Here is a 23,761-nt window from a genome sequence, read left to right as displayed (position 1 = left end):
AGAGAAACTGTTGGCTATTCCTTTTACAGGAGATGGAACATCAGATCCCGACACGACTAGAAAAAGGGCTATAGATGATATAGACACTAATGACACACCACACAAGTAGTGCGCCACTACTATATAGTAGTGACGCACCATGTGCAGGTGTGCCATTAGTGTGATGGACACTAATGGCGCACCACACACTCGGTGCGCCACTACTAACAATTTTTTTCTAAAATTACTAATGGCACCGGGGCAGATAGTAACGGCGCAACACTCACCGAGTGCGTCACTACTATAAATTTTTTTACAAAAGTATTAATGACGCACCGTGGCAGAGTGTACCATTGCTATAAAAAAAATTACTAATGACGCACCGGGTGGGATGCGCCATTGCTATCACCCCCGCTAAAATCCCCAATCCCCGCGCCCCCGCGCCCCAATCCATCTCTCACCCCCGCGCCCCCGCGCCTCCGCCGCCGCCCCCGCGCCCATCCCCTCAGTCATCTCCCACGCTGTTCGATCTTCTGGCCTCTTCGGCAGCCATCCCCGCTGACCTCCGCGGCCCGCAACCATGGCGACCGTCATGCAAAAGATCAAGGACATCGAGGACGAGGTACTTACTTGCCCGTGGCCTCCAGCCCTCCGGTGACACACCGCGACGGCGGATGGATTTGACAATTGTTATTGCTACCGGTAGAGATGTACTCTGTGCGGGTTTTGCTCAGTTTCGAATTAAAATTCTACGATGCTTAGTTTTTTTCCTTCTAGTGTCGATTTAGAACTGTTTGTTTTCAGCTCGCTTTGCTACATGTATCATGCGGTGGAGTGGAGCTGCGTCTAGCGGTTGCTACACTTGATTTTATAGTTTGGATGCTAAACCCAATACCCGCAGATTCTAGACATATGCTTAGTTGGGGGCTAGTGAGGCTTTGGTGGCATTCGGTCTCCATGGCTGGTCTTCATTCTTTGGTTACACGCTGAAATGATATGGCTAATTACCGTTTACCAGTAAGCAATCAAATTGTTAATAACGAAGCTAAATAGTAAATACACAGTTTCCATGCTAATGGTCGTATACTAGCCTGGGAAATCAAATTACTACAAAAAAAGGAAAAGCTTTCTACAAAATGCAACAACATATGTTACTGTCCACAAAAAAGTGATGGTATTTTAACTGAATTAAGGATGATTATATAAAATAAATAAAATCACAGAGGTCAAAGTGGACCTGGACCAAATATATGTCCAACAACGTACATGGTGGACTCTGTTACACAAGAAAGACACCAAATCTGACATGAATGAAAGTAAACACATGTTGCCATACAAATACAAATTGATAGGAGAAACTTATGGAAAGCACTTTATCAGGAGTCCATAGTCGTATCGTATCAGTTTGGTATACCCACGAAACAAGCAGCGGGAGAGGGTGATTCACCATTAGGATGTAAGCAAAAGAAGTGACAACTCTTTAGACCTCCAACTGCTAACCAGACACCCAAAGCAAACCTATGTCCTGTCCCGAGAAAGATTGAACCAAGCTTGCAAACCAGAAACATCAACTGTCAGCCCAGGCGTTGTTGGTTTTGTAGGCCTCGTTTCTGCAAACCCGCCAATATTAATGTGACAATTAAAAAAAGCATGGTAGTAGGACCAAGACAGTAGCATTTCTAGACTCCTAGACAATCATCAGATTTCTAACATCTCCACTGAACTTCAGAACCCAACTGCACAGACCATTAAAAGAAACAGGCGCAGCCTGAATATTCAGTGTGCAACAGGGCATAAAACGATTTATTTATATAACTTGAATAGATTTAATTAATCGTTTCAACAGTGTGCAACACTCCATAGATATTTTTATGACTTGAATAGATTTATTTAATCACTTAAACAGGAACAGCCGTGAACAACAACAGGGCATACAAAGGATAAAAGCTTTCCAGCTTTCAATCCCAACTCAGGGACACACCGTCAGACTTCTTGCTAGCTAGCTATAAAAACACTAGATGTGGCAGCTTCTAAATATCTAATCATTTGAATAGTATTTATTTACCTCATGAGTATTAAACTTAACACCATTTTTTCTAGCTAAGCTACTTAGAGAAACATTGGAAGAATTTAAGACAGCTGGAATGTGTAAATTACCTGAGACATCCTATGGATTCTTGCGCTTCACCCTGTGAACAAAAGCTATATCCGAACACGGGACTATTGCACCACTTCCAAGCATATAGTTCAGATGTGTATGCATGTGATTCTGGTCAGCATTGAGTTGGGACAGTTTGCACATGTTGTCAACTATGTCAGCAAAGCAGAGCAAACCCCAGACACCTTGGATGCAGCCATTGTTGCAAAGTTGCGAGCAGCTGCAGGATTGGCCAACTTGGAGACAAAGAAATACAAACTTGCTGCCTGTAAGGTTTGTCCTCCACCTGTTCTGTTTCTTTCTTTTTTTCCTTGAGCTGAGCTTTCCTTGCACATGTAAACTAAAAAGTTGATATTATAGAGATGATATATGATTCGCATAAATCAATCTTCTCTATGCAAGAATTTTATTTAATTTAACTTAAATTGAAACTTCATGTTTGGTACTCCTATCTTGCTAGTTCTGTTCATGCAGTACCTCTTTCGCTGGCCAGTAATATATTCTTGATAAAACCCCACTTGTTTCAACATATCAGTGAAAAGCCATGAACATACCAAGTGATTTATTTGTTCCTTTACTATTCTGTGAAGTTACTATTAGTGTAACATCGTACATTGTAAATAATTTTACAAGTATCAATAGTCATATGTGAATTAAACAGCACACACACTGAAAAATTCTGGCAGCTATCAGTACTGTACTATTGTTAAAACTGAATTTTGTTTACTCTCTTTGTTACAACTGGTTAGCGTAATTTGGTTCTGTGCTTCAAGCACATTGGGTTCCACCTCCCATTTTTAGAGAGCGTGTTGTCCAAAAAAATGAAGCAAAATAGGCAATGTCTTGCGTTTTTGCCCAGTATAAAGTATTCTTGCTGATATTTCCCCTTCCCCTGAAGTTTCTTGAGACAGGACCTGAACTAGGAAGCAACTACTCTGAAGTCATAGCTCCGCAAGATGTAGCTGTCTATGGTGCCCTTTGTGCACTTGCTTCTTTCGATCATTTAGAACTGAAGGTTTACCTCTTGTTCTTCTTCTTTTGTGTGCCTTTTGTATGGTTGGTCGGTTACGGTTACACTAAAACATGCTTGTTTGTTATTTTTCCAGAGCAAAGTTATTGACAACATAAACTTCCGTAACTTTCTTGAGCTAGTGCCTGAAGTAAGGGAGCTGGTCAATGATTTTTATGCAAAGTATGCCTCTATTGGAACAACTTTTAGTATTTTATTATTCTTGACCACCTTTTCAGGGTGGTGGTTGTTTTTACACTTGCTGCTCTGATAGGATATGTGGAAGATTTTGCAACTATTTGTTTTTACTATAGTGGGAGAGCTCAAATAGAATATATGCTTTGTTCTTTTTTCAACACTCATAAATCATAAATAGAGCTAGCACTCATAAATCATAATGATTTCGTAAGTATTGGCCCTGGCATAATTAATATGATGTATTCGACCCTTTCTTTTCGTTCTCCTCTTAAGTGTCAACTCAAATACAGTAACTGTTGTAGCGAGAAACAAATGAGTTAGTTTTCTAGAAGGATAGAAGACTGGAAATTCATTTCATTCTCTAGGGGGCATCATCATTCTAACACGATTGCCCTTTTGTACTCCACATCAGTATGGCCTCAGCATAGATAGTATCATATAGACAACCGTTTCTTTGCAATGAGGTTAAAGTTATTACCCGTTTAGCTTGTGTGTTCAGATTGGACTCTTTGATGCATTAGGGATAGTATAATAGCTTCCCTCAATTTTACCCCTTATTTTGTACAACCCCCGTTCACAAATATAAGATGTATTTTTGCATATTTCAATATGGGCTACATATGGATTGAAGTGAATGAACAAACAGACTATCCAAATCAGGAAAAGTTAGAACATCTTATAGTAGTGAACAGAGGGAGCACAATATGATGTCAGCTAATGTGCTCTTTTTTTTTTGCGTTTACAATTTCAAATACCATGAAAACTTGATTATGCGTACACCTTTTTATGGTTCTGAAGTTTGGTTCCAAGTCCTTTGGAGGGTGAAAATCTGTTCGTTTCACTGGTAGATTAGGTTGCAGTTTCTTTCCCGATTGATTTGTGTTAACTATATGCTAACCATAAAAATCTCCAAGCTAGTCGCTATGGGTCATGCTTGGAGCATCTTGAGAAGCTAAAGCCAAATCTCCTTCTGGATATTCATCTGCGTGAGCATCTGGAGACTCTGTACAATGATATCCGCCACAAAGCTATCGTACAGTACACGATTCCGTTCATATCTGTGGATCTCAACACAATGGCTAGTGCCTTCAAGAGCTCGGTGTCCATGCTGGAGAAAGAACTGGCTGCGCTGATCACCGAGAACAAAATACAGGTACCCTTGAAAATATTTATCATCTTGTTGCATACCTGTACAATAGCTCTCCTAGTATTATTATTCTGACATGTTTGTTGGTGACCTTGTATTCTGCAGGCTCGGATAGACTTCCACAACAAGATCCTGTGTGCAAGGCATGCTGACCAAAGAAACGCAACCTTCCTGCAGGCTCGCTCGTTGTTTGTTGTCTCATTTGTCTCTCGCTATAGAAGAAATATAAGAGTGTTTATATAGTACCCTGTTCTAGCATTATTGATGAATTGTATTCGGAGACTGATATGATGAATTGTATTCGGAGACTAATATGATGAATTGTATTCCGAGACTAATCTTCTATTGTATTCGATAAATCTGCTGTTTATATGTTGTGCTCTCTATATTCTGTGCAATAATATGTTTTGTAATCTGTGCAAATATCAAAATAAAATAAAATAATATCTAATATTCATACTAGTGGCGCACCACTCAGCACTTTAGTGACGCACTGCAAAAGCACACTAGTGACGCATCGTCAACTAGTGCGCCATTAGTAAGCCAGAGCACATGGGTAAATATGGTCCCTGGGAGGCATACTAATGGCGCACCATGAGCTATACTAATGGAGCACTTCCTGATGCACCATTAGTATACCAGATACTAATGGCGCACCATGAGCTATACTAATGGAGCACTTCCTGGTGCGTCATTAATATACCAGATACTAATGGCGCACCATGAGCTATACTAATGGCGCACTGCCTGGTGCGCCATTAGTATACCAGATACTAATGGCGCACATGTGGTGTGCCATTAGTAAAAAATTCTAATGGCGTGATGCTAGTGGCGCACCTGTAGTGCGCCATTAGTAGCCAAAACAGGTGCGCCACTAGCAGCGCTTTTTCTAGTAGTGCGACTTGCATCTAATCTATGTAGATGAACTTTGTGGTTTATTTAAGCTTGCAGGTTTGCCCCAGGATGAGGTCAAGAAGAATGTCTTTCCCTTATATTTGAGGGATAAAGCATTGACATGGTATAGGCTATGTGATGATACTGGATCATGGAACTACAACCGATTGAAATTGGAATTTCATCAAAAGTTTTATCCTATGCATTTGGTACATCGTGATCGTAATTATATTTATAATGTTTGGCCTCGTGATAGAGAAAATACCGCTCAAGCTTGGGGGAGGCTTAAGTTAATGTTATATTCATGCCCCAACCATGAGCTCTCGAGAGAATTTATTATTCAGAACTTTTATGCTCGGCTTTCTCATGATAATTGCACCATAGTTGACACTTCTTGTACCGGTTCTTTTATGAAGAGAGATATTGACTTGAAATGGAATTTATTGAAAAGAATTAAACGCAACACTGAAGACTGGGAGTTTGATGAAAGTAAGCAGTCAGGTATGAATCTTAAGTTCGATTGCGTTAAATCCTTCGTTGAAACAAATACTTTTTGTGATTTTAGCGCTAAACATGGACTTGACTCTGAGATAGTAGCTTCATTATGTGAATCATTTGCTGCTCATATTAATCTCCCTGAAGAGAAGTGGTTTAAATATCATCCTCCCTTAGAAGTCAATATGGTTAAACCCAATTCAGTTGAAGAGAAAGTCATTGCTTATAATGATCCTATTGTTTCTAGTGCTTACATTGAGAGACCACCTTTCCCTGTTAGAATAGAGGATCATTCTAAAGCTTCAATTGTGATACGTAGGGGCTACATTAGAACACCTACACCCCCTGAGCAAATTAAAGTTGAACCTAGCATTGCTATTATCAAAGATCTCCTCTCCGACAATGTTGATGGCCATGATATTCACTTCTGTGAAGATGCTACTAGAATTGCTAAACCTCATGCTAGAGACAAACATAGGCCTGTTGTTGGCACGCTTGTTGTTTCTATTAAGATAGGAGATCGTTGTTATCATGGTTTATGTGACGTGGGTGCTAGTGTTAGTGCAATACCTCAATCTTTATATGATGAAATTAAAGATGAGATTGCACCTATCGAGATGGAACCTATTGATGTCACTATTCAGCTTGCCAATAGAGATACTATCTGCCCTTTGGGAATTGTTAGAGATGTTGAAGTCTTGTGTGGTAAAACTAAGTATCCTGCTGATTTTCTCGTTCTTGCTACCACACAAGATAGCTTTTGTCACATCATATTTGGCAGACCTTTCCTCAATATTGTCAATGCCCATATTGACTATGAGAAGCAAACTGTCAGTGTTGGCTTTGAAGGTGTGTCACATGAATTCAATTTCTCCAAGTTTGGTAGACAACCTCATGAAAAAGAATCGTCTAGTAAGGATGAAATCTTTGCCCTAACTTCTATTGTTGTGCCTCCTACTGATCCTTTAAAGCAATACTTGCTTGAACATGAACATGATATGCATATGGATGAAAGAAATGAGATAGATAGAGTTATCTTTGAACAACATCCTATCCTTAAGAATAATTTGCCTGTTGAACTGCTTGGAGATCCACCCCCGCCAAAGGGTGATCCTATGTTTGAGCTTAAACAGTTACCTGATACTCTTAAGTATGCTTATCTTGATGAAAAAGAGATATATCATGTTATTATTAGTGCTATCCTTTCAGAGCATGAAGAAAAGAAATTATTGAAAACTCTGAGGAAGCACCGTGCTGCTATTGGATATACTCTTGATGATCTTAAGGGAATTAGTCCCACTCTATGCCAGCATAAAATTAAAACCGATCCTGATTCCAAACCAGTAGCTCATCATTAACGGAGATTAAATCCTAAGATGAAAGAGGTAGTAAGAAAAAAATACTAAAGCTCCTGGAAGCAGGTATTATCTATCTTGTTGCTCATAGTGATTGGGTAAGTCTGGTGCATTGCGTCCCCAAGAAAGGAGGTATTACCGTTGGCCCTAATGATAAAGATGAATTGATCCCACAGAGGATTATTACTCGCTATAGGATGGTGATTGATTTTAGGAAACTGAATAAAGCCACTAGGAAAGATCATTACCCTTTGCCTTTTATTGACAAAATGCTAGAAATATTGTCTAAACACACACACTTATGCTTTCTAGATGGTTACATACCTTTTGCACAATCTGATCAGGAGAAAACCACTTTTACCTGCCCTTTCGGTACCTTTGCTTATAGACGTATGCCTTTTGGCTTATGTAATGCACCTGCTACCTTTCAAAGATGTATGTTGGCAATATTCTCTGACTTTTGTGAAAAGATTGTTGAGGTTTTCATGGATGACTTCTCTGTTTACGGGTCTTCTTTTGATGATTGCCTCAGCAACCTTGATCGAGTTTTGCAGAGATGTAAAGATACCAACCTTGTCTTGAATTGGGAGAAGTGCCACTTTATGGTTAATGAAGGCATCGTCTTAGGACATAAAATTTCTGAAAGAGGTATTGAAGTCGATAAGGCTAAGGTTGATGCGGTCGAGAAAATGCCATGCCCTACAGCCATCAAAGGTATAAGAAGTTTCCTTGGTCATGCTGGTTTCTATAGAAGGTTCATTAAAGACTTCTCTATGATTTCTAGGCCTCTCACCAATCTCTTGCAAAAGGATATTCCATTTGTTTTTTATGATGATTGTGAGGAAGCATTTGAAATACTTAAGAAGGCCTTGATAACTGCACCTATTGTTCAACCACCTGATTGGAACCTACCTTTTGAAATTATGTGATTATGTTGTTGGTGCTGTTCTAGTACAAAGAGTTGATAAGAAATTGAATGTTATTCATTATGCTAGTAAAACTCTAGACAGTGCCCAAAGAAACTATGCTACTACTGAAAAGGAATTTTTAGCAGTCGTGTTTGCATGTGAAAACTTCAGATCTTACATTGTTGATTCCAAGGTTACTATTCACACTGATCATGCTGCTATTAAGTATCTCATGGAAAAGAAAGATGGTAAACCTAGACTTATCAGATGGGTTCTCTTGCTACAAGAATTTGATTTGCATGTTGTTGATAGGAAGGGTGCTGAGAACCCCGTAGCAGATAACTTGTCTAGGTTGGAAAATGTTCTTGATGACCCACAACCTATTGATGATAGCTTTCCTGATGAGCAATTGAATGTCATCAATGCTTCACGTAGTACACCGTGGTATGCTGATTATGCAAATTATATTGTTGCCAAATATATACCACCTAGTTTCACATACCAGCAAAAGAAGATATTCTTCTTTGATTTGAGACATTACTTTTGGGATGATCCTCACCTTTATAAGGAAGGAGTAGATGGTGTTATTAGACGTTGTGTACCTGAGCATGAACAGGGATAGATCCTACAGAAGTGTCACTCCGAGGCTTACCGAGGACACCATGCGGGAGATAGAACTCCACACAAGGTATTCAATCCGGTTTCTATTGGCCTACTCTCTTCAAGGATGCCCGTAAGTTTGTATTGTCTTGTGATGAATGTCAAAGAATAGGTAATATCATTAAACATCAGGAAATGCCTATGTATTATTCACTTGTCATTGAACCATTTTATGTTTGGGGTTTTGATTATATGGGACCTTTTCCAAAGTCAAACGGGTATACTCATATCCTAGTTGTTGTTGATTACGTTACTAAGTGGGTAGAAGCTATCCCAACTTGTAGTGCTGATCACAACACCTCTATTAGGAGGCTTAAAGAAATTATTTTCCCTAGATTTGGAGTCCCTAGATATCTAATGACAGATGGTGGTTCACATTTCATTCATGGTGCTTTCCGTAAAACGCTTGCTAAGTATGATGTCAACCATAGAATTGCATCTCCCTATCAACCTCAGTCCAGTGGTCAAGTAGAGCTAAGTAACAGAGAGATTAAACTAATTCTGCAAAAGACTGTTAATAGGCTAGACAGAATTGGTCTAAGAAGCTTGATGATGCACTGTGGGCTTATAGAACTGCTTACAAGAGTCCCATGGGCATGTCTCCTTACAAAATGGTTTACAGTAAAGCATCTCATTTACCTCTTGAACTAGAGCATAAGGCTTATTGGGCAATCAAAGAGCTCAAATTTGATTTCAAACTTGCTGGTGAAAAGAGGCTATTTGATATTAGCTCACTTGATGAATGGAGAACTCGGGCATATGAAAATTCCACGTTGTTCAAAGAAAAAGTTAAGAGATGGCATGATAAAAGGATACAGAAACGTGAGTTCAATGTAGGTGATTATGTCTTGCTATACAATTCTCGTTTAAGATTTTTTGCAGGCAAGCTTCTCTCTAAATGGGAAGGTCCTTACATTGTTGAGGACGTATATCGTTCCGGTGCCATCAAGATCAACTACACGGAAGGTAATTTTCCGAGGGTGGTAAATGGGCAAAGAATCAAGCATTATATCTCAAGTACTCCCATAAATGTTGAAAGCAATATTATTAATACCATAACTTCGGAGGAGTACATAAGGGATATTTATCAGCCTGTTTCAGACACCAAAAACGAAGAGGTATGTGATTCGGTAAGTAAACCGACTCCAAAACTTTTCAAGTAGCTATTTTTCTCCGTTTTGCATTTTTTAGATAAATAGAAAAATTTAAAGCCTGCCAGGCGCGGCCTACCCCCTGGCCGCGCCTGGGTGGCTTGTGGGCACCTCGTGTGCCTCCCGGACTCTGTTTTCTTGCGGAGTACTCCTTTTGGTCGGGAAAAATTCATTATATATTCTCCAGGAAGGTCTGACCCTCGTATCACACAAATATCCTCTGTTTTCATTTTGAGCGTGTTTCTACCGCAAATTTGGGGCAAGGATGTCGTCTCATGAATCTGTCCGGGAGAATGATTTCCCTCAAGTCTATGAAGAAGTAGAAGCTGATCTCAAACGAATGGAGGTCATGGAGGCCAAGGAAGGGCTGCTGGAAGAAACTAAGGGCAAAACTAAGGAGGATAATCCGGCATCGGACGAAGGGCAATCTGTGCTCAACAAGGAAGAAGCTGAGGAAGAGGATTTTCTTCAACCCTACCTCCACCTTTTACCTCCATCCTTGATAGAACTCTTGAGGTGTAATGGCCCAGAGTGTAACTTGCCTTATTTGGAACCTTCTTGTATGTGGGTCCATCTTGTCAGTGCAATGAGAGTATGGCCCAGTTCTTTTGGCAGAATCTGGGGATTCTCCCAGAATCTGACCCCTCCCCAGCTTCTCCCAGAATCTTGGAGCCTCATTTATTTTACAATCCTATCTAGTTAGGGTCTAATTAGCTAGGATTGTAAAACAAATGGGGGTCAAAGATTCTGGGAGAAGCTGGGGAGGGGTTGGATTCTGGGAGAATCCTCAGATTCTGGCAAAAGAACTGGGCCTATATTCCATGTGGTATTTCATGTGCATGCCTTGTGTTCCTTTGCATTCATGCATCCATTCATTCATGCCTCTTTGTGTTTGTTGCCTTTGTGAATCCATGCATGTGGTGTGATATGTGATGACATGTGATGATATGTGGTTCTATGTGAAGTGTTGTGGAGTGGTGCAATTGTAAGTAGGGTGCAACTATGCTAGGTTTCAAAAACCCTCCCTCTCTTTATTTCTAAAGCCAAAGCTTTACATGCTCTATCCCTCATCCAAAAATGTAGTTCTATTAGAGTATTTTTTTAGTGGATGTGGTGCTAGGGTTTTTGTGGTTTTAAACTTTGTTACAGTGGGGTAAATATTCACAAAAAAGTTATATAAATCATGTTTTCTAAATATTTGAATGCTCCAAAAATTCCCTTTTCCTTTTATTTAAATAGGTCTTACTCCTTATGCCGAGGGTCAAATTTTTTTTTTAGTCCATAGATTTTTCCTAGGGGTTTATTTTTGCTCTAACTTTGTTTTATATTGTAAACCAGTAGGTTTTCGTTTTCTCTCTATCCGGCGCCAGCATGGGCCTCCTTCCCTCCCGAGGCCCATCTCTCCCTCTCTGTTTCTCCTCTCGAGCCCAGCTTGCCCGCTCCTTCTCCCTCCTCCTGACTGCGTTTCTTCCTGCGTGCTTTCCGTGAGTAGCTTCAGAGAGAGAGAGCGAGAGAGAGCTGACGGCATGCGTCCCATCCGCGGCCCATATAGCCTCGGCGTGCGTGCCCTATTGCCTAGGGTTCCGCGTCCTCCCTCCTAGCGCCGCCACCTCCCCTCCATCTCTCTCTCCCTCCACCAAGGTAAGCTCGGTGTAGATCAAGAAGTAGCAGTAGATCGCCGCTGTCTCCATTGCGCGTCCCTCGCCTCCGGCACCGGCAAATATGTCCGGGAGCTCGGGGGAAGTCCCCGCGTTCCATTCCCGTCGTCGGTGAGGTCGGGGCGCGACTACACCGACCGGCAGGACCTCGTCTCCGACGTGTTCCCGGCGGTCCCGTACCCCTGCTTCGGTTCTGCTTCAGTCGTCTTCAGATCGTCTTCAGTTTGCCTTCAGGCGTCTCCCTCCGATCGGGAGCCACTCTTCTCCTTCCTCTCGGTGAGTCGTGTTCCTTCCTCCCTTCCCCCTCTTTAGATGCGGCCTAGGTGATCGTTGTCGTGCCTCTCCGATCGGAGATGAGAACGGTAGTTCATGTGATGTGATGTATGTGTGTGTTCTCGGGCTTGTCGATGCTCAGGGCAGCGACTTCCCATGCAACAGGAGCGGTAGCCGTAGATGATTCCCGCTGGCGCAGCAGTAGTGGTAGGAGGCCACGCTCCGGTGAGCGTCACTACCGGCATCTCTGTGCAAGCAGAGCAGGGCGGTCCGTGTGTTGTTTACCTAGTAAGATACCCCTGTTAGGCCAAGATCCGCAGAGCAGCAGAGTGGCAGCACGCCGATTTTGCGATAGCACGTCGTGGGTTTGAGTCCCGCATCGCCCCCCCTTTGTTATTTAATTGTTGTGGCACAACAGCACAGGGAGAGCCATATCCTTGTTAGCTCCTCTGTACTGTCGATCCAGGTGCAGTAGCGCAGTGGTTTGCAGTGTGTGTGTGTTGATCAGCAGGTTGAGGGTTCGAATCCCCACTGCCCCTTTTTATTTTTTATTTTATTTATTTTGTGTTGCTTGCTGCCACATGATTTGTTGTTGTTAGTAGCTTGGCAGCAACATTTTCATTGTCTGTTTTAGTTAGGTTGCTTGTGTAGTTAGTGGTGCTTGTGGTTGAGCTAGTGCATGTGTGAGCTAGCTCATGTATGTGTGTGTGTTTATGAGTGTGTGATGCACTAGGGTAGTGTGTATATGTGGTGTGACACTCATGTGCATGAGTGTTGAGCTTATGCACTAGGTTGTGCAAGTGTGTGAGTGTGTGTGTGTGGCCCCCCCCACATACTTGGTGTGTAGAAGTAGTGATTCTTGAGTGTGTGTGTGTGTAGGTGATCATGTGGATGTGTATGTGTGTGAGTGCATGTGTGTGTAGGTGATCATGTGGATGTGTATGTGTGTGAGTGCATGTGTGTGTGACACCCACATGCCAAGGCATGGGTGGCCTTGATGAGCACTTGGTGCAAGTTTATATGTAGGTGTAGGTATGCTTGATGTGAGTGTAAGTAAGTGTGTGTGTGTGGAACTAGCATGTGTAGGTGCTTGATGTATGTGTGTGTGTGTGTATGGTGATGTGCTATGGCACACATACATGAGGTCTAAACCTCATGTCACCATTGGTGTTCTGGGGATGTGCAAATGCATGTGTAGGTGTTGGTCTAGTGAGAAGCACATGTGATATAGCACTATTTACCTCTATGTGATTCCATGTGGATTTTCATCTTAGCTTTGTGCCCATTTGTGCTATGCAAGTACCTAGGTATTCTATATGTTTTTTGGGGTAGAATCATCCCAGGAATCCAATGGTGCAAACAGATTTCCCTTTGGAACACTTTCTGGGAATGTCATTTTTCTGTTTTGTTCAATGTTTAGAGCTTGGTTCCATGTGATGTGATGAGCCTAAGAGGATGATTCCTTGTTGTGGCAGTAGAGGGTGAACCCCTCTACAGCATGGTGGTGTTGTTTCATGCTTAGGAGTTTACATGTGCAAGTTGTGCTTTGTCAAAGTAGGCATGTGGCTAAAAATATCAGCTTAGTGAAAATCTGTGATTTTCACTAAGTCTGAGAAACTGCTGATATTTTCTTCCCTTGTAGTTGTGCTTGCAAAAGTTCATGTGCTGGGAATCAGCCCTTGCAATCAACTGGAAATTTGGAGCTTTTGTGTTTGTCTAGCTCTCTGTCAATTTTCATTCCATTTGACTTCGTGTAGATATTGTTGTTTTGGTTGTTTTGGTTGCTGTCAAAATGCTTCAGAGCATAAACAACTAGTGAGAATCTGAGAATTTCACTAAGTCCGTGAAAACTGATATTTTTGGCCAAGTTAGTCATTGTAAATCTTTCTGTGTGTAACTTCTTTGTATTATCTTTTTTGCTCATGCTTGTAGAGCTTTTTAATAGCTTCTGCCACATATCTTATTTGGCACATTTGGGTGGCTGTAGGTGCTTTGCATGTAGCTCTCAAACTGCTACGATGTTGTTTAGGACAGAATGTATAGTTTTGTTGTTTTGATGCTTGTGAGTGCATAGTTGATGGTGTGGTGGGTTTACTTGCACCACCCGATCCATACTTGTTTGTTTAGTGATTTGGCAACCTGGGAATGCCAGTAGTATGCCATTGGAGTGTGTTTGTGATGGATTTGAACTGTAGTACTCCATTTCTTGTTTCGTAGTTTCCGGTTGATCCGTAGCTCCGTTCATAACGTTCTTTATATGTTTTTGCATCGTTTTCGCGTGATGCATCTGTTAATGTCATCTTCATGAATGTCAAGATAGATTAGGGTGAGGTTCTATCCAGAAGTTTGTAGTTTCTTCTCATGCTTATGCTAGTGACTACAATAGAGATGCATGTTCATTCTCATCTCATGCATCATGTGTTTGTTGCATCATGTTGTGTTTTTGTTCATTGGATGCTATTTTTATGTTGGGTACCATCGGGATCGGAGAGCGAGTACGTGGATCCGGGAGAGTACGTGCAGGACGAACAAGAGCACTTCCAAGCTGAAGATATCACAGGCAAGATGATATGACCTTGATACCATCTCTAGTCTTGTTGTGCCTAGATTCACGTTTCCTTTGTCATATGCTTGCTTCCTACCACTAAAATAATTGCCTCCTGATATTGCCATGAAACCCAAACACTTTCCCCTCCTAGCAAATATTGAATGGCTAAGTAGGCTTGCTCAGCTTCTAATGTTAGTGTTGCTAGTTGCAGGTGCAATTGTCTCATGTGATAACATGAGTTTGATATCATTATGATAAATCTGTTATTTAACTAAGGCACCTATATACTTGGTACTAACAGGAGGCCTAGCCTTTTGCCGGGTGTTTTGTTCCATTATTGCCGCCATAGTTTCCGGCTACCGGTGTTTGATTCCATATTGATCGCTCCTAACACGTTCGGGGTTGTTATGGGGACCCCCTTGATAAATCGTGTAGTGTTAAGACTTGTCCGGCAGGACCCAACATTGGTTTTAATCTGCTGATCACTTAATAATAATCTGCATAGGGAATAGCTACCCCGAGGAATTAATCAACAACCCGGGCCAGTGCTCCTCGTGAGTGTTGGTCCAACCTGGTCTGCCTACGGGGCCACCACAAGGAAACTTGAGGTTTGGTTCTCGTAGCTAGTTCCATCTGTCATGTCCTGAGACTGAGATACGCGGCTCTTATCGGGGTCGTCGACATAACGGGAGGCCCTGCTAGTCTTGTCTTACCTTAGCGATATATCATGCGTATAGGAATCCCGGTGAAGCTTTGGTTCTCCCCAGAGTTGAGGTTTTCCTCTAAGGAATCCGACGAGATCATGAGATTCGTGATAGAGGATTACTTTGCGGCCCGTGACCGTTTGTGATGAACTAGTTCGAGCACCCCTGCAGGGTTTAATCTTTCGGAAAGTCGTGCCAGCGGTTATGTGGCAACTTGGAATATTTGTTAACATCCTGTTCTAGATAACTTGAACTAATTCTAATAAAATTGCCAACCGTGTGCGTAACCGTGATTGTCCCCTTCGAAGACCTCTCTTCGATCGGCAACACGGTGGGGTTATGATTGACGTAACCAGGGGTTCAGGTTCACTTAGTGATCAGCTAGTCTTCGCCCGCTAGTATAGACCACCATCTATATCTTGTTCTACGTAGTTTAGCCACCATAAATGCTTAGGATGTTGCAACCTAAACACTGAACCTTCCTTACCTAATAACTTGGCTAGTTCTGGCACCAAGGTCATAGATTGCTGAGTCCCCATGGCTCACAGATTACTTCAACACCCCAACAGTTACAGGTACGCCCGACACAGGTGATCCCGATGGCACGCAGCTGGCGTGGCAGTACAATGAGGAGAACGACCGCCTGTACGTGAACTATCTAGAACACTGAGGCGTGATCGTGATCGTGGGCAAGCATGGAGGGTAGCATAGCCTTTTCTCATGTTATGTAGTCCTTAGCGGAACTACCTTGTCTGAATAAATGTGTGATGTAAACTCTGATGTTATCTATGAGATGGCAAATTATTCCCTATTTGTCATTCTTCTATTATGTATGTGATATGTTATCGTGCTTGCGAAACGCTTAGATGCGCTTCTTTCCATTTTGGGGTTTCGTCCCCTAAATTGGAAAGGACCGCATCTTAGTCGTTACATGAGGTTATGTGAAATAACCTGTGTTCGTAGTACTTATCTCACCCGTGAAGTTGTTTTGCTGGAGAAACATATCATAGAGCTTCAAAGTATAAATCAAAGATTGATGGCCCTCTTGGAATCAAAAGACAGGACAACTCCACCACCATCACCTTCGAAGGAAGACAATTAAGCACGGGTATGGGCACTCCTCTTGGCTTGTGCCAATCTTGGGGAGTGGCCCCGGTATCGTATCACCATCACATCTTTTGCCTTTACCTTTATCTTAGTTCGATCCTTTTTGGTTTTATCTTTCTTAGTAGAATAAAGCTCTTAGTATGTTCTAGGCTTGAGTTTTGCTTTGTGTTACCCCCAATGTATTCGAGTTCGTGAGTCATATAATAAAGAGTGTTTTAGTTAAGGGCCTTGCTTCATGCCATGATCTAAAGAAAAGAATAATTAAAGAACAAAAGCATGAAAGATCATGTAATGATCTTATGGGAAGTGATGGCTTCACATATAAAAAGAATGTTGATTGAGACCTGTTGTGGGTGGACAAACGTAGACCTTGGTCATTGTTGCAATTAATAGGAAGTAATAAAGAAGGAGAGGTTCACATATAATTATATCATCTTTGACACTGTCTATGATTGTGAACTCATTAAACTATTACATGTTTAGAAGTAGATGTTGGACAAAGAAGACAACATAATGAATTATGTTTGCTTGGTTCCAAACAATGTTATATGACTAGAGATCCCCTAGCATGTGACGATTGCTTCCACCTCATATCAGCCAAAACTTCCGCACTAAGTAGAGATACTACTTGTGCATCCATAAACCTTCAACCCAGTTTTGCCATGAGAGTCCACCATACCTACCTATGGATTGAATAAGATCCCTCAAGTAAGTTGTCATCGGTGCAAACAATAAAAATTGCTCCCTAAATATGTATGATCTATTAGTGTGTGGAAAATAAGCTTTGTACGAACCTGTGATGAGGAAGACATAAAAGCGACAGACTGCATAATAAAGTTCTTTGTCACAGGAGGCAATATAAAGTGACGTTCCTTCACACTAAGAGGTCACACATCCAAACCTCAAAAGCGCATGACAACCTCTGCTTCCCTCTGCGAAGGGCCTATCTTGCACCTTTACTTTTTGTCCTTTAAAGAGTCATGGTGATCGACACCAATTCCTTATTTCGCCTTTATCTTGGCATGCGTCATGTGCTAGGGAAAGATATATATTCATATGTCAACTTGGAAGTAAGTATCCATGAATTATTATTGTTGACATTACCCTTGAGGTAAGTAGTTGGGAGGCGAAACTATAAGCCCCTATCTTTCTCTCTGTCCAACTAAAACTTTGATCTCATGAGTACCACGTGAGTTTTAGCAATTGTAGAAGACAAAAGGATGATGGAGTATGTGGATTTGCTTTACAAGCTCTTATTTGACTCTTTCCGATGTTATGACAAATTGCAATTGCTTCAATGACTAAAGGCTATTGGCTGTTAATTCTCAGTAAGGTTCTTGACCCATACTTTACTTTGTGAAGGAATTATCACTTTAGCATAAGAGATTCTATGATGATATTGATGTTCTAAATATGATCATGATGCATGCATGTCCGTATTTTGTTTTATCGACACCTCTATCTCTAAACATGTGGGCATATTTTTTTATCTCGGCTTCCGCTTGAGGACAAGCGAGGTCTAAGCTTGGGGGAGTTGATACGTCCATTTTGCATCATGCTTTTATGTTGATATTTGTCGCTTTATGTGCTGTTATTACACTTTACAGTACAATACTTATGCCTTTTCTCTCTTATTTTATAAGGTTTACATGAAGAGGGAGAATGCCGGCAGCTAGAATTCTGGTCTGAAAAAGGAGCAAGTTTGACATACCTATTCTGCGCAACTCCAAAAGCCGTGAAAATCAACGAGGAATTATTTTGGATTTTATAAAAAATACTGGGTGGAAGAAGTACCGGAGGGGAGCCACCAGGAGGCCACAAGCCTGCGAGGCGCGACCTACCCCCTGACCGCGCCTGGGTGGCTTGTGGGACCCCTGTTGCCCCTCTGGCTCCCATCTTTTGTTATAAGGAGGGTTTCGTTCCAGAAAAAATCAAGAGGAGGCTTTCGGGAGGAACTACCGCCGCCACGAGGCGGAACTTGAGCAGAACCAATCTAGAGCTCCGGCAGGGCCGTGCTGCCGGGGAAACTTCCCTCCCGGAGGGGGAAATCGTCGCCATCGTCATCACCAACACTCCTCTCGTCGGAGGGAACTAATCTCCATCAACATCTTCATGAGCACCATCTCATCTCCAAACCCTAGTTCATCTCTTGTAACCAATCTCCATCTCGCGACTCCGATTGGTACTTGTAAGGTTGCTAGTAGTGTTAATTACTCTTTGTAGTTGATGCTAGTTGGATTACTCGGTGGAAGATCATATGTTCAGATCCTTAATGCTATTCAGTACCTCTCTGGTCATGAACATAATTATGCTTTGTGAGTAGTCACTTTTGTTCCTGAGGACATGGGATCAGTCTTGCTATAAGTAGTCATGTGAATTTGGTATTCGTTCGATATTTTGATGCGTTGTATGCTGTCTTTCCTCTAGTGGTGTTATGTGAACGTCGACTGCATAACACTTCACCATTATTTGGGCCTAGAGGAAGGCATTGGGAAGTAATAAGTAGATTATGGGTTGCTAGAGTGACAGAAGCTTAAACCCTAGTTTATGCCTTGCTTCGTAAGGGGCTGATTTGGATCCACTAGTTTAATGCTATGGTTAGACTTTGTCTTAATTCTTCTTTCGTAGTTGTGGATGCTTGTGAGAGGGGTTAATCATAAGTGGGATGTTTTTCCAAGTAAGGGCAGCACCGAAGCACCGGTCCACTCACATATCAAACTATCAAAGTAGCAAACGCGAATCATATGAACATGACGAAAACTAGCTTGACAGAAATTCCCATGTTTCCTCGGGAGCGCTTTACCTCATATAAGAATTTGTCCAGGCTTGTCCCTTGCTACAAAAGGGATTGGTCCATCTTGCTGCACCTTTTTTACTATTGTTACTTGCTACTAGCTACGAATTATCTTATCACACAACTTTCTGTTACCGATAATTTCAGTGCATGCAGAGAATACCTTGCTGAAAACCACTTGTCAGTTCCTTCTGCTCCTCGTTGGGTTCGACACTCTTACTTATCGAAAGGACTATGATAGATCCCCTACACTTGTGGGTCATCAATAGACTCCTGATTCTCGCACATGACGGCGGTTGCCATGAGACTGGCGACCTCCGCCGCTAACTCCGCCATGGCTTGAGCTGGGGTTGTCGACGTCCCGCGGTTTCGTTGTTGCCGGCCAGGTTTTACTGAGGCTGTGTCGCCCTGCCGTGTAGATGGCGATTTGTCGATGGGATCTCTCAAGGATCTCGGGGTCCATCGCCAGCGACAGCCCTCCGAGTTGTCTTTCCTGAAGAGGATGAATCGAATCTGTCTCGCCCATGGACGACTCGCCGTCCGAATTGACGAGGGTGACCTCCTGGGTGGCCGGTTCGTCTTGTACGTCGTTTCCCTGTGTAAAACTGACGAAAGCGCGACGACCCCTATCCTGTCGTGTGATGGGGAGGACGTACCTGGCCGGCTCGACGATGTCGGTGGAGGTGTCTGGCTCAGGCACGGGTGTTCCAATCATGCCGATGAAGATGTTTATCTTACCGAAGGGGACTCTATAACCAGATTCGACTGAATCGGCTTCTGTCCCCCACAGTCGATGTAGTACCTTCCGCGGCGGCTGTTCGTCATGATGCCGACCGCATAGCTTTCTGACCCTGGTATGGCTCCCTTTGAGAACTCAACTCCACCGTGCGCTAGCCCCACGGTGGGCGACAACTGTCGTGGTTTTGTCACGGCAGATGTCCTCGTGAAAGGACTTAAAGATGGACTCATCGCACCTTGGTGGCGACTCAAAGGGGGTGAGCGAAAGCGAGACTCAGATTTACCCAGGTTTGGCCCCACGTGTGGAGGTAAAAGCCTATGTCCTGCTTTGTGTAGATTGATGATGGTTTCGATTACAAGGAGGGCCTAACTCGCTTGACCTGGCTCTCGATGGTTTCTAACTTGCCCCATCTTCCCTAGGGACTCGCCTTTATATACAGGTCGGGACCCTAGGGTTTACAAGAGTCATGTTTATGCTACAAATCGTAGCTTTCCCTATCTCTAAGTCGCCGTGTCTTCTAAGACTGGGAACTCCCTTGGTAGTCTATCTTCTGTATAGCTCTTGAACCGCCATCCGGCTCCTGGGCCAAGGGCTGCACTTCCAATGGTTGAGTTGCCCCTTTGATGACCCGACCCACCTAGGGCGAGTCATACCGCAGGTAATATCCCCAACAATGGGCAATTTGATTATCATCTTATTTAAATGCTATTTAATTAATGCACCTATATACTTGGTAAAAGATGGAAGGCCTGGTCTTTTGCTAGGTGATTTGTTCCCCTTTTTCCGCCTTAGTTACGGCTACCGGTGTTTTATTCCATAACTGAGCGCTCCTAACACATTTGGGGTTGTTATGGGGACCCCCTTGGTAAATCGTTTAGTGTTAAGGTTTGTCTGGCAAGACCCAACTTTGGTGTTAAATTTCCTAATAACTTAATGATAAAGCATAGGGAATGGCTACCCCAAGAAGACTTAATCAACAACCCGGGCCAGTTCTCCTCATCAGTGTTGGTCCAAACTAGAGCCACTTGCGGGGTCACCTGGGGCAACTCGGAGGATTTCTATTCAGCCATTGTACATAGTGCTCATCCATCGTTTCCTAAGAACGAGATACGCGACTCTTATCGGGTTTGTCGACACGTCGGTGGTCTTGCTGGACTTGTATTACCTTAACGATATATCTTGTGCATTGGAATTCCGGTGAGACTTTGGGTTTTGTGAGAGTTGAGGTTTTCCACTAAGGATTCCGACGAGATCGCGAGTTTCGTGATCGAGGATTTCTATGAGGTATGTGGTAATTTTTGATGGATTAGTTGGAGCACCCCTGCAGGGTTGAATATTTTGGGAAGTCGTGCCCGCGGTTATGTGGCAAATATGGAAACTTTGATAACATCTGGTTCTAGACAACTTAAAGTAACTTAATTAAAACCTGCCAACTATGTGCGTAACCGTGATTGTTTCCTTCAGAGTTCCTCCTCTGATCAAGAACATGATGGGGTTATGACTGACATAAGTAGGTGTTCAGGATCACTTAGTGATTATTCTTAGTTAACGAACGTCATGCGTAGACCACCAAAACTTTAATTCGTGTTCAACATAAGTTAACCACCATAAATGCTTAGGTTGCTGCAAACTCAAACACATACCCCAACCTCACCTAATGACTTAGTTAGATTCAATACCAAGGTCATGAGATTGATGAGTCCATGTTGCTCACAGATTACTACAACCACCCACGGGTACAGGTATCATAGATACAGATGCTTCCGAGGATACCCAGCTGAAGTGGGAGTTTGACGAGGACAGTGGCCGGATGTACGTCACGTACCCCGATGAATAGAGATCATTGGTCGTGATTGTGGGCCTAGTGAGGCGGGAACATTGCTTTTGTCGTTTATCTTGTCCGGAGTTGGATCCTGCCTTCTGAATGATTTGTATAAATGTTGTGTGGATCTTGTAACTTAATTTGTGGCGAGTGTAAGCCAAATCCTATTACTCATCCCTCTTGTATGCATTGCAATGTTTAGTTCTTGCGAAATGCTTAGATGCGACTGCTTTCCCCTTTTGAGGTCTTGCCCGCAAATAAGGAAAGAGCCGCATGTCAGACGTTACAAGTTAGTAATCACAGCCTTACGACCATAGGAGCCTTTGGTTGATCGAACTTGGCCTAGTCGAGTCTAGTAAAAATGTTTTGAGTCTTAGTTATATCGCAGAGTAGGTTTATTTTTTCTCCCTCTTCCTTCCTCTAGTGAGGTTCACGAGTTAGGAAATTTCAATTCTACTCCTTTCTCGCTCAAAAAAATTAGGATCGCGAGGATATTTTTGGAATCTATATGGTACCGATGTGATGGAGTTCTGTCTTGGTGCCTCATGTCTGACTTCATTTCTTACGGGGAGTTGAGCTCCACAGAATTCTTGAGCACATCATTATCGTTCAGATTTCTTAGTATCTCGGGGCGGAGGATGTTCGAAATGGCTTCAATACTAGTGGTGGCGAGAGGAGTCCAGCATCCCTAGTACTGATGGAGAGCGTTCAGATGTATTGCCATACTTAGTATCGTTGTGTTTTCAAGGGTGTGAGGTAGATGATTTTTCGAGAGATCTAGTTATGCGTTGACAGATGTGATACACTAGACGGGTTAGTGTAATTGCTAGGAGTTGAGTGATGAATTTTCTCCTTGTATCCATGGGCCCGATTGCATGACCATGAATTTCGGAAGTTCTTAGGTGGGAATTCCATTAGTAACTTAGGAATTCTTTCATCAGATGTATGTTTGGAATATACATTTGTTCTGAGCAATCCTAGCTCATACTTGACAATTGCAAGTGGCTTTGAATTACATGTTGTCGACAGTAATTTTGTGGAAGCATTCTTACTAATTTTAGTTCAAGTGTAATTGCTAAGGATTCTTGTTCAGATGTTTCTGTCCATTGATTCAGCTTCATCTTTAAACTTTCATCTCTGGTCTAATGTTGTTGTCCGTCTCTAGGATGGCTCCACCAACTCGCCAGAATCCGAGTCATTCGGGTGAGCAGTCAAACCCTCCACCAGCCTTCCGCCTCCTCCTCGTGAGGCATGGCAAGCTGTGATGGATGCAACCAATGCAAACACTCAAATGCTGCTCCAGTTGTTGCAAGAGAGGAACCAAGGGCAGCAGAGTAATTTCAACAATGGTGGTCACATTTTGCTTCTCTGAATCAATTTCTAGCAAATCAGCCGAAGTCCTTCACCTTCCATGACCGGCCATTCAATTCAGATGGCTGGCTCCGTGACATGAACAAACACTTTGAGTGAAGTAATGTCACACTAGAGGACTTTGTCAAGTTTGTGACTTTCCAGCTCAAGGGGCAAGCAGCAGAATGGTGGCAGCAATTGAAAGATTCCACAGGCGACAGAGTGATCAGTTGGGATAGTTTCTGCAGGTATTTCAGGGCTCACTATATTCCAGCAAGTTTTGTGGAAGAACTGTGTGGGAAATTCAGGCGCTTGAAGCAAGGGAGTTTGTCTGTGTACAACTACAATGTGGAGTTCTAGGATCTGGCTGGTTACACTAAGAAAGACATTCCAGATGAGAAGAGCAAGATTTATCAGTTTCCTGGTGGTCTAAAGGAAGACTTGCAGCTAGCCCTTGCATTGCATGATCTTCTTGAGTTCGACCAGTTCTACGACTTGGCTCTCAGGGCTGAGTGAGCCTTGCTCAAAGTTGAGAACTCAAGGAAGCGTTTTAGAGACACAGGTTCTTCCGAAGCAACATAAATATTGGGTTTCTCCTCCTCCTCAGCAGCCTCGGTAGTTCAAGTAGTCTGGTGGTCATGGTTATTCCCACCCATCCAACCCAGCCTTCGAGCAGAAATTTCAGGTGCAGAAGCAAGGAATTCCTCAACCTCAATTTTGCCCGCTGTCAGAGGTGACTTGTCACAAGTGGGTCAGAAGGGTCACAACTCTAACAAGTGTACTAGTCAGCATCGTCTTTCGACTCCTCCTCC

The 23,761-nt window shown here is 42.7% G+C and overlaps 1 protein-coding gene across 1 annotated transcript; it reads left to right on the top strand.

The window, feature by feature from the left end:
• Nucleotides 1–353: 353 nt before the first annotated feature.
• Nucleotides 354–4,829, top strand: LOC123405169 (COP9 signalosome complex subunit 1-like). Its single transcript, XM_045098966.1, has 6 exons — nt 354–601; nt 2,299–2,410; nt 3,036–3,152; nt 3,244–3,329; nt 4,263–4,497; nt 4,597–4,829. The coding sequence occupies exons 1-6, from the start codon at nt 354–356 to the stop codon at nt 4,732–4,734; spliced, it is 936 nt and encodes a 311-aa protein (XP_044954901.1). The 3' UTR covers nt 4,735–4,829.
• Nucleotides 4,830–23,761: the final 18,932 nt, after the last annotated feature.

This window comes from Hordeum vulgare, chromosome 6H (genome assembly GCF_904849725.1).
Source record: "Hordeum vulgare subsp. vulgare chromosome 6H, MorexV3_pseudomolecules_assembly, whole genome shotgun sequence".
Lineage (NCBI taxonomy): Eukaryota > Viridiplantae > Streptophyta > Magnoliopsida > Poales > Poaceae > Hordeum > Hordeum vulgare.
The sequence above is the reverse complement of the archived record's forward strand: the minus strand, read 5'-3'. Positions and strand labels throughout refer to the sequence as shown.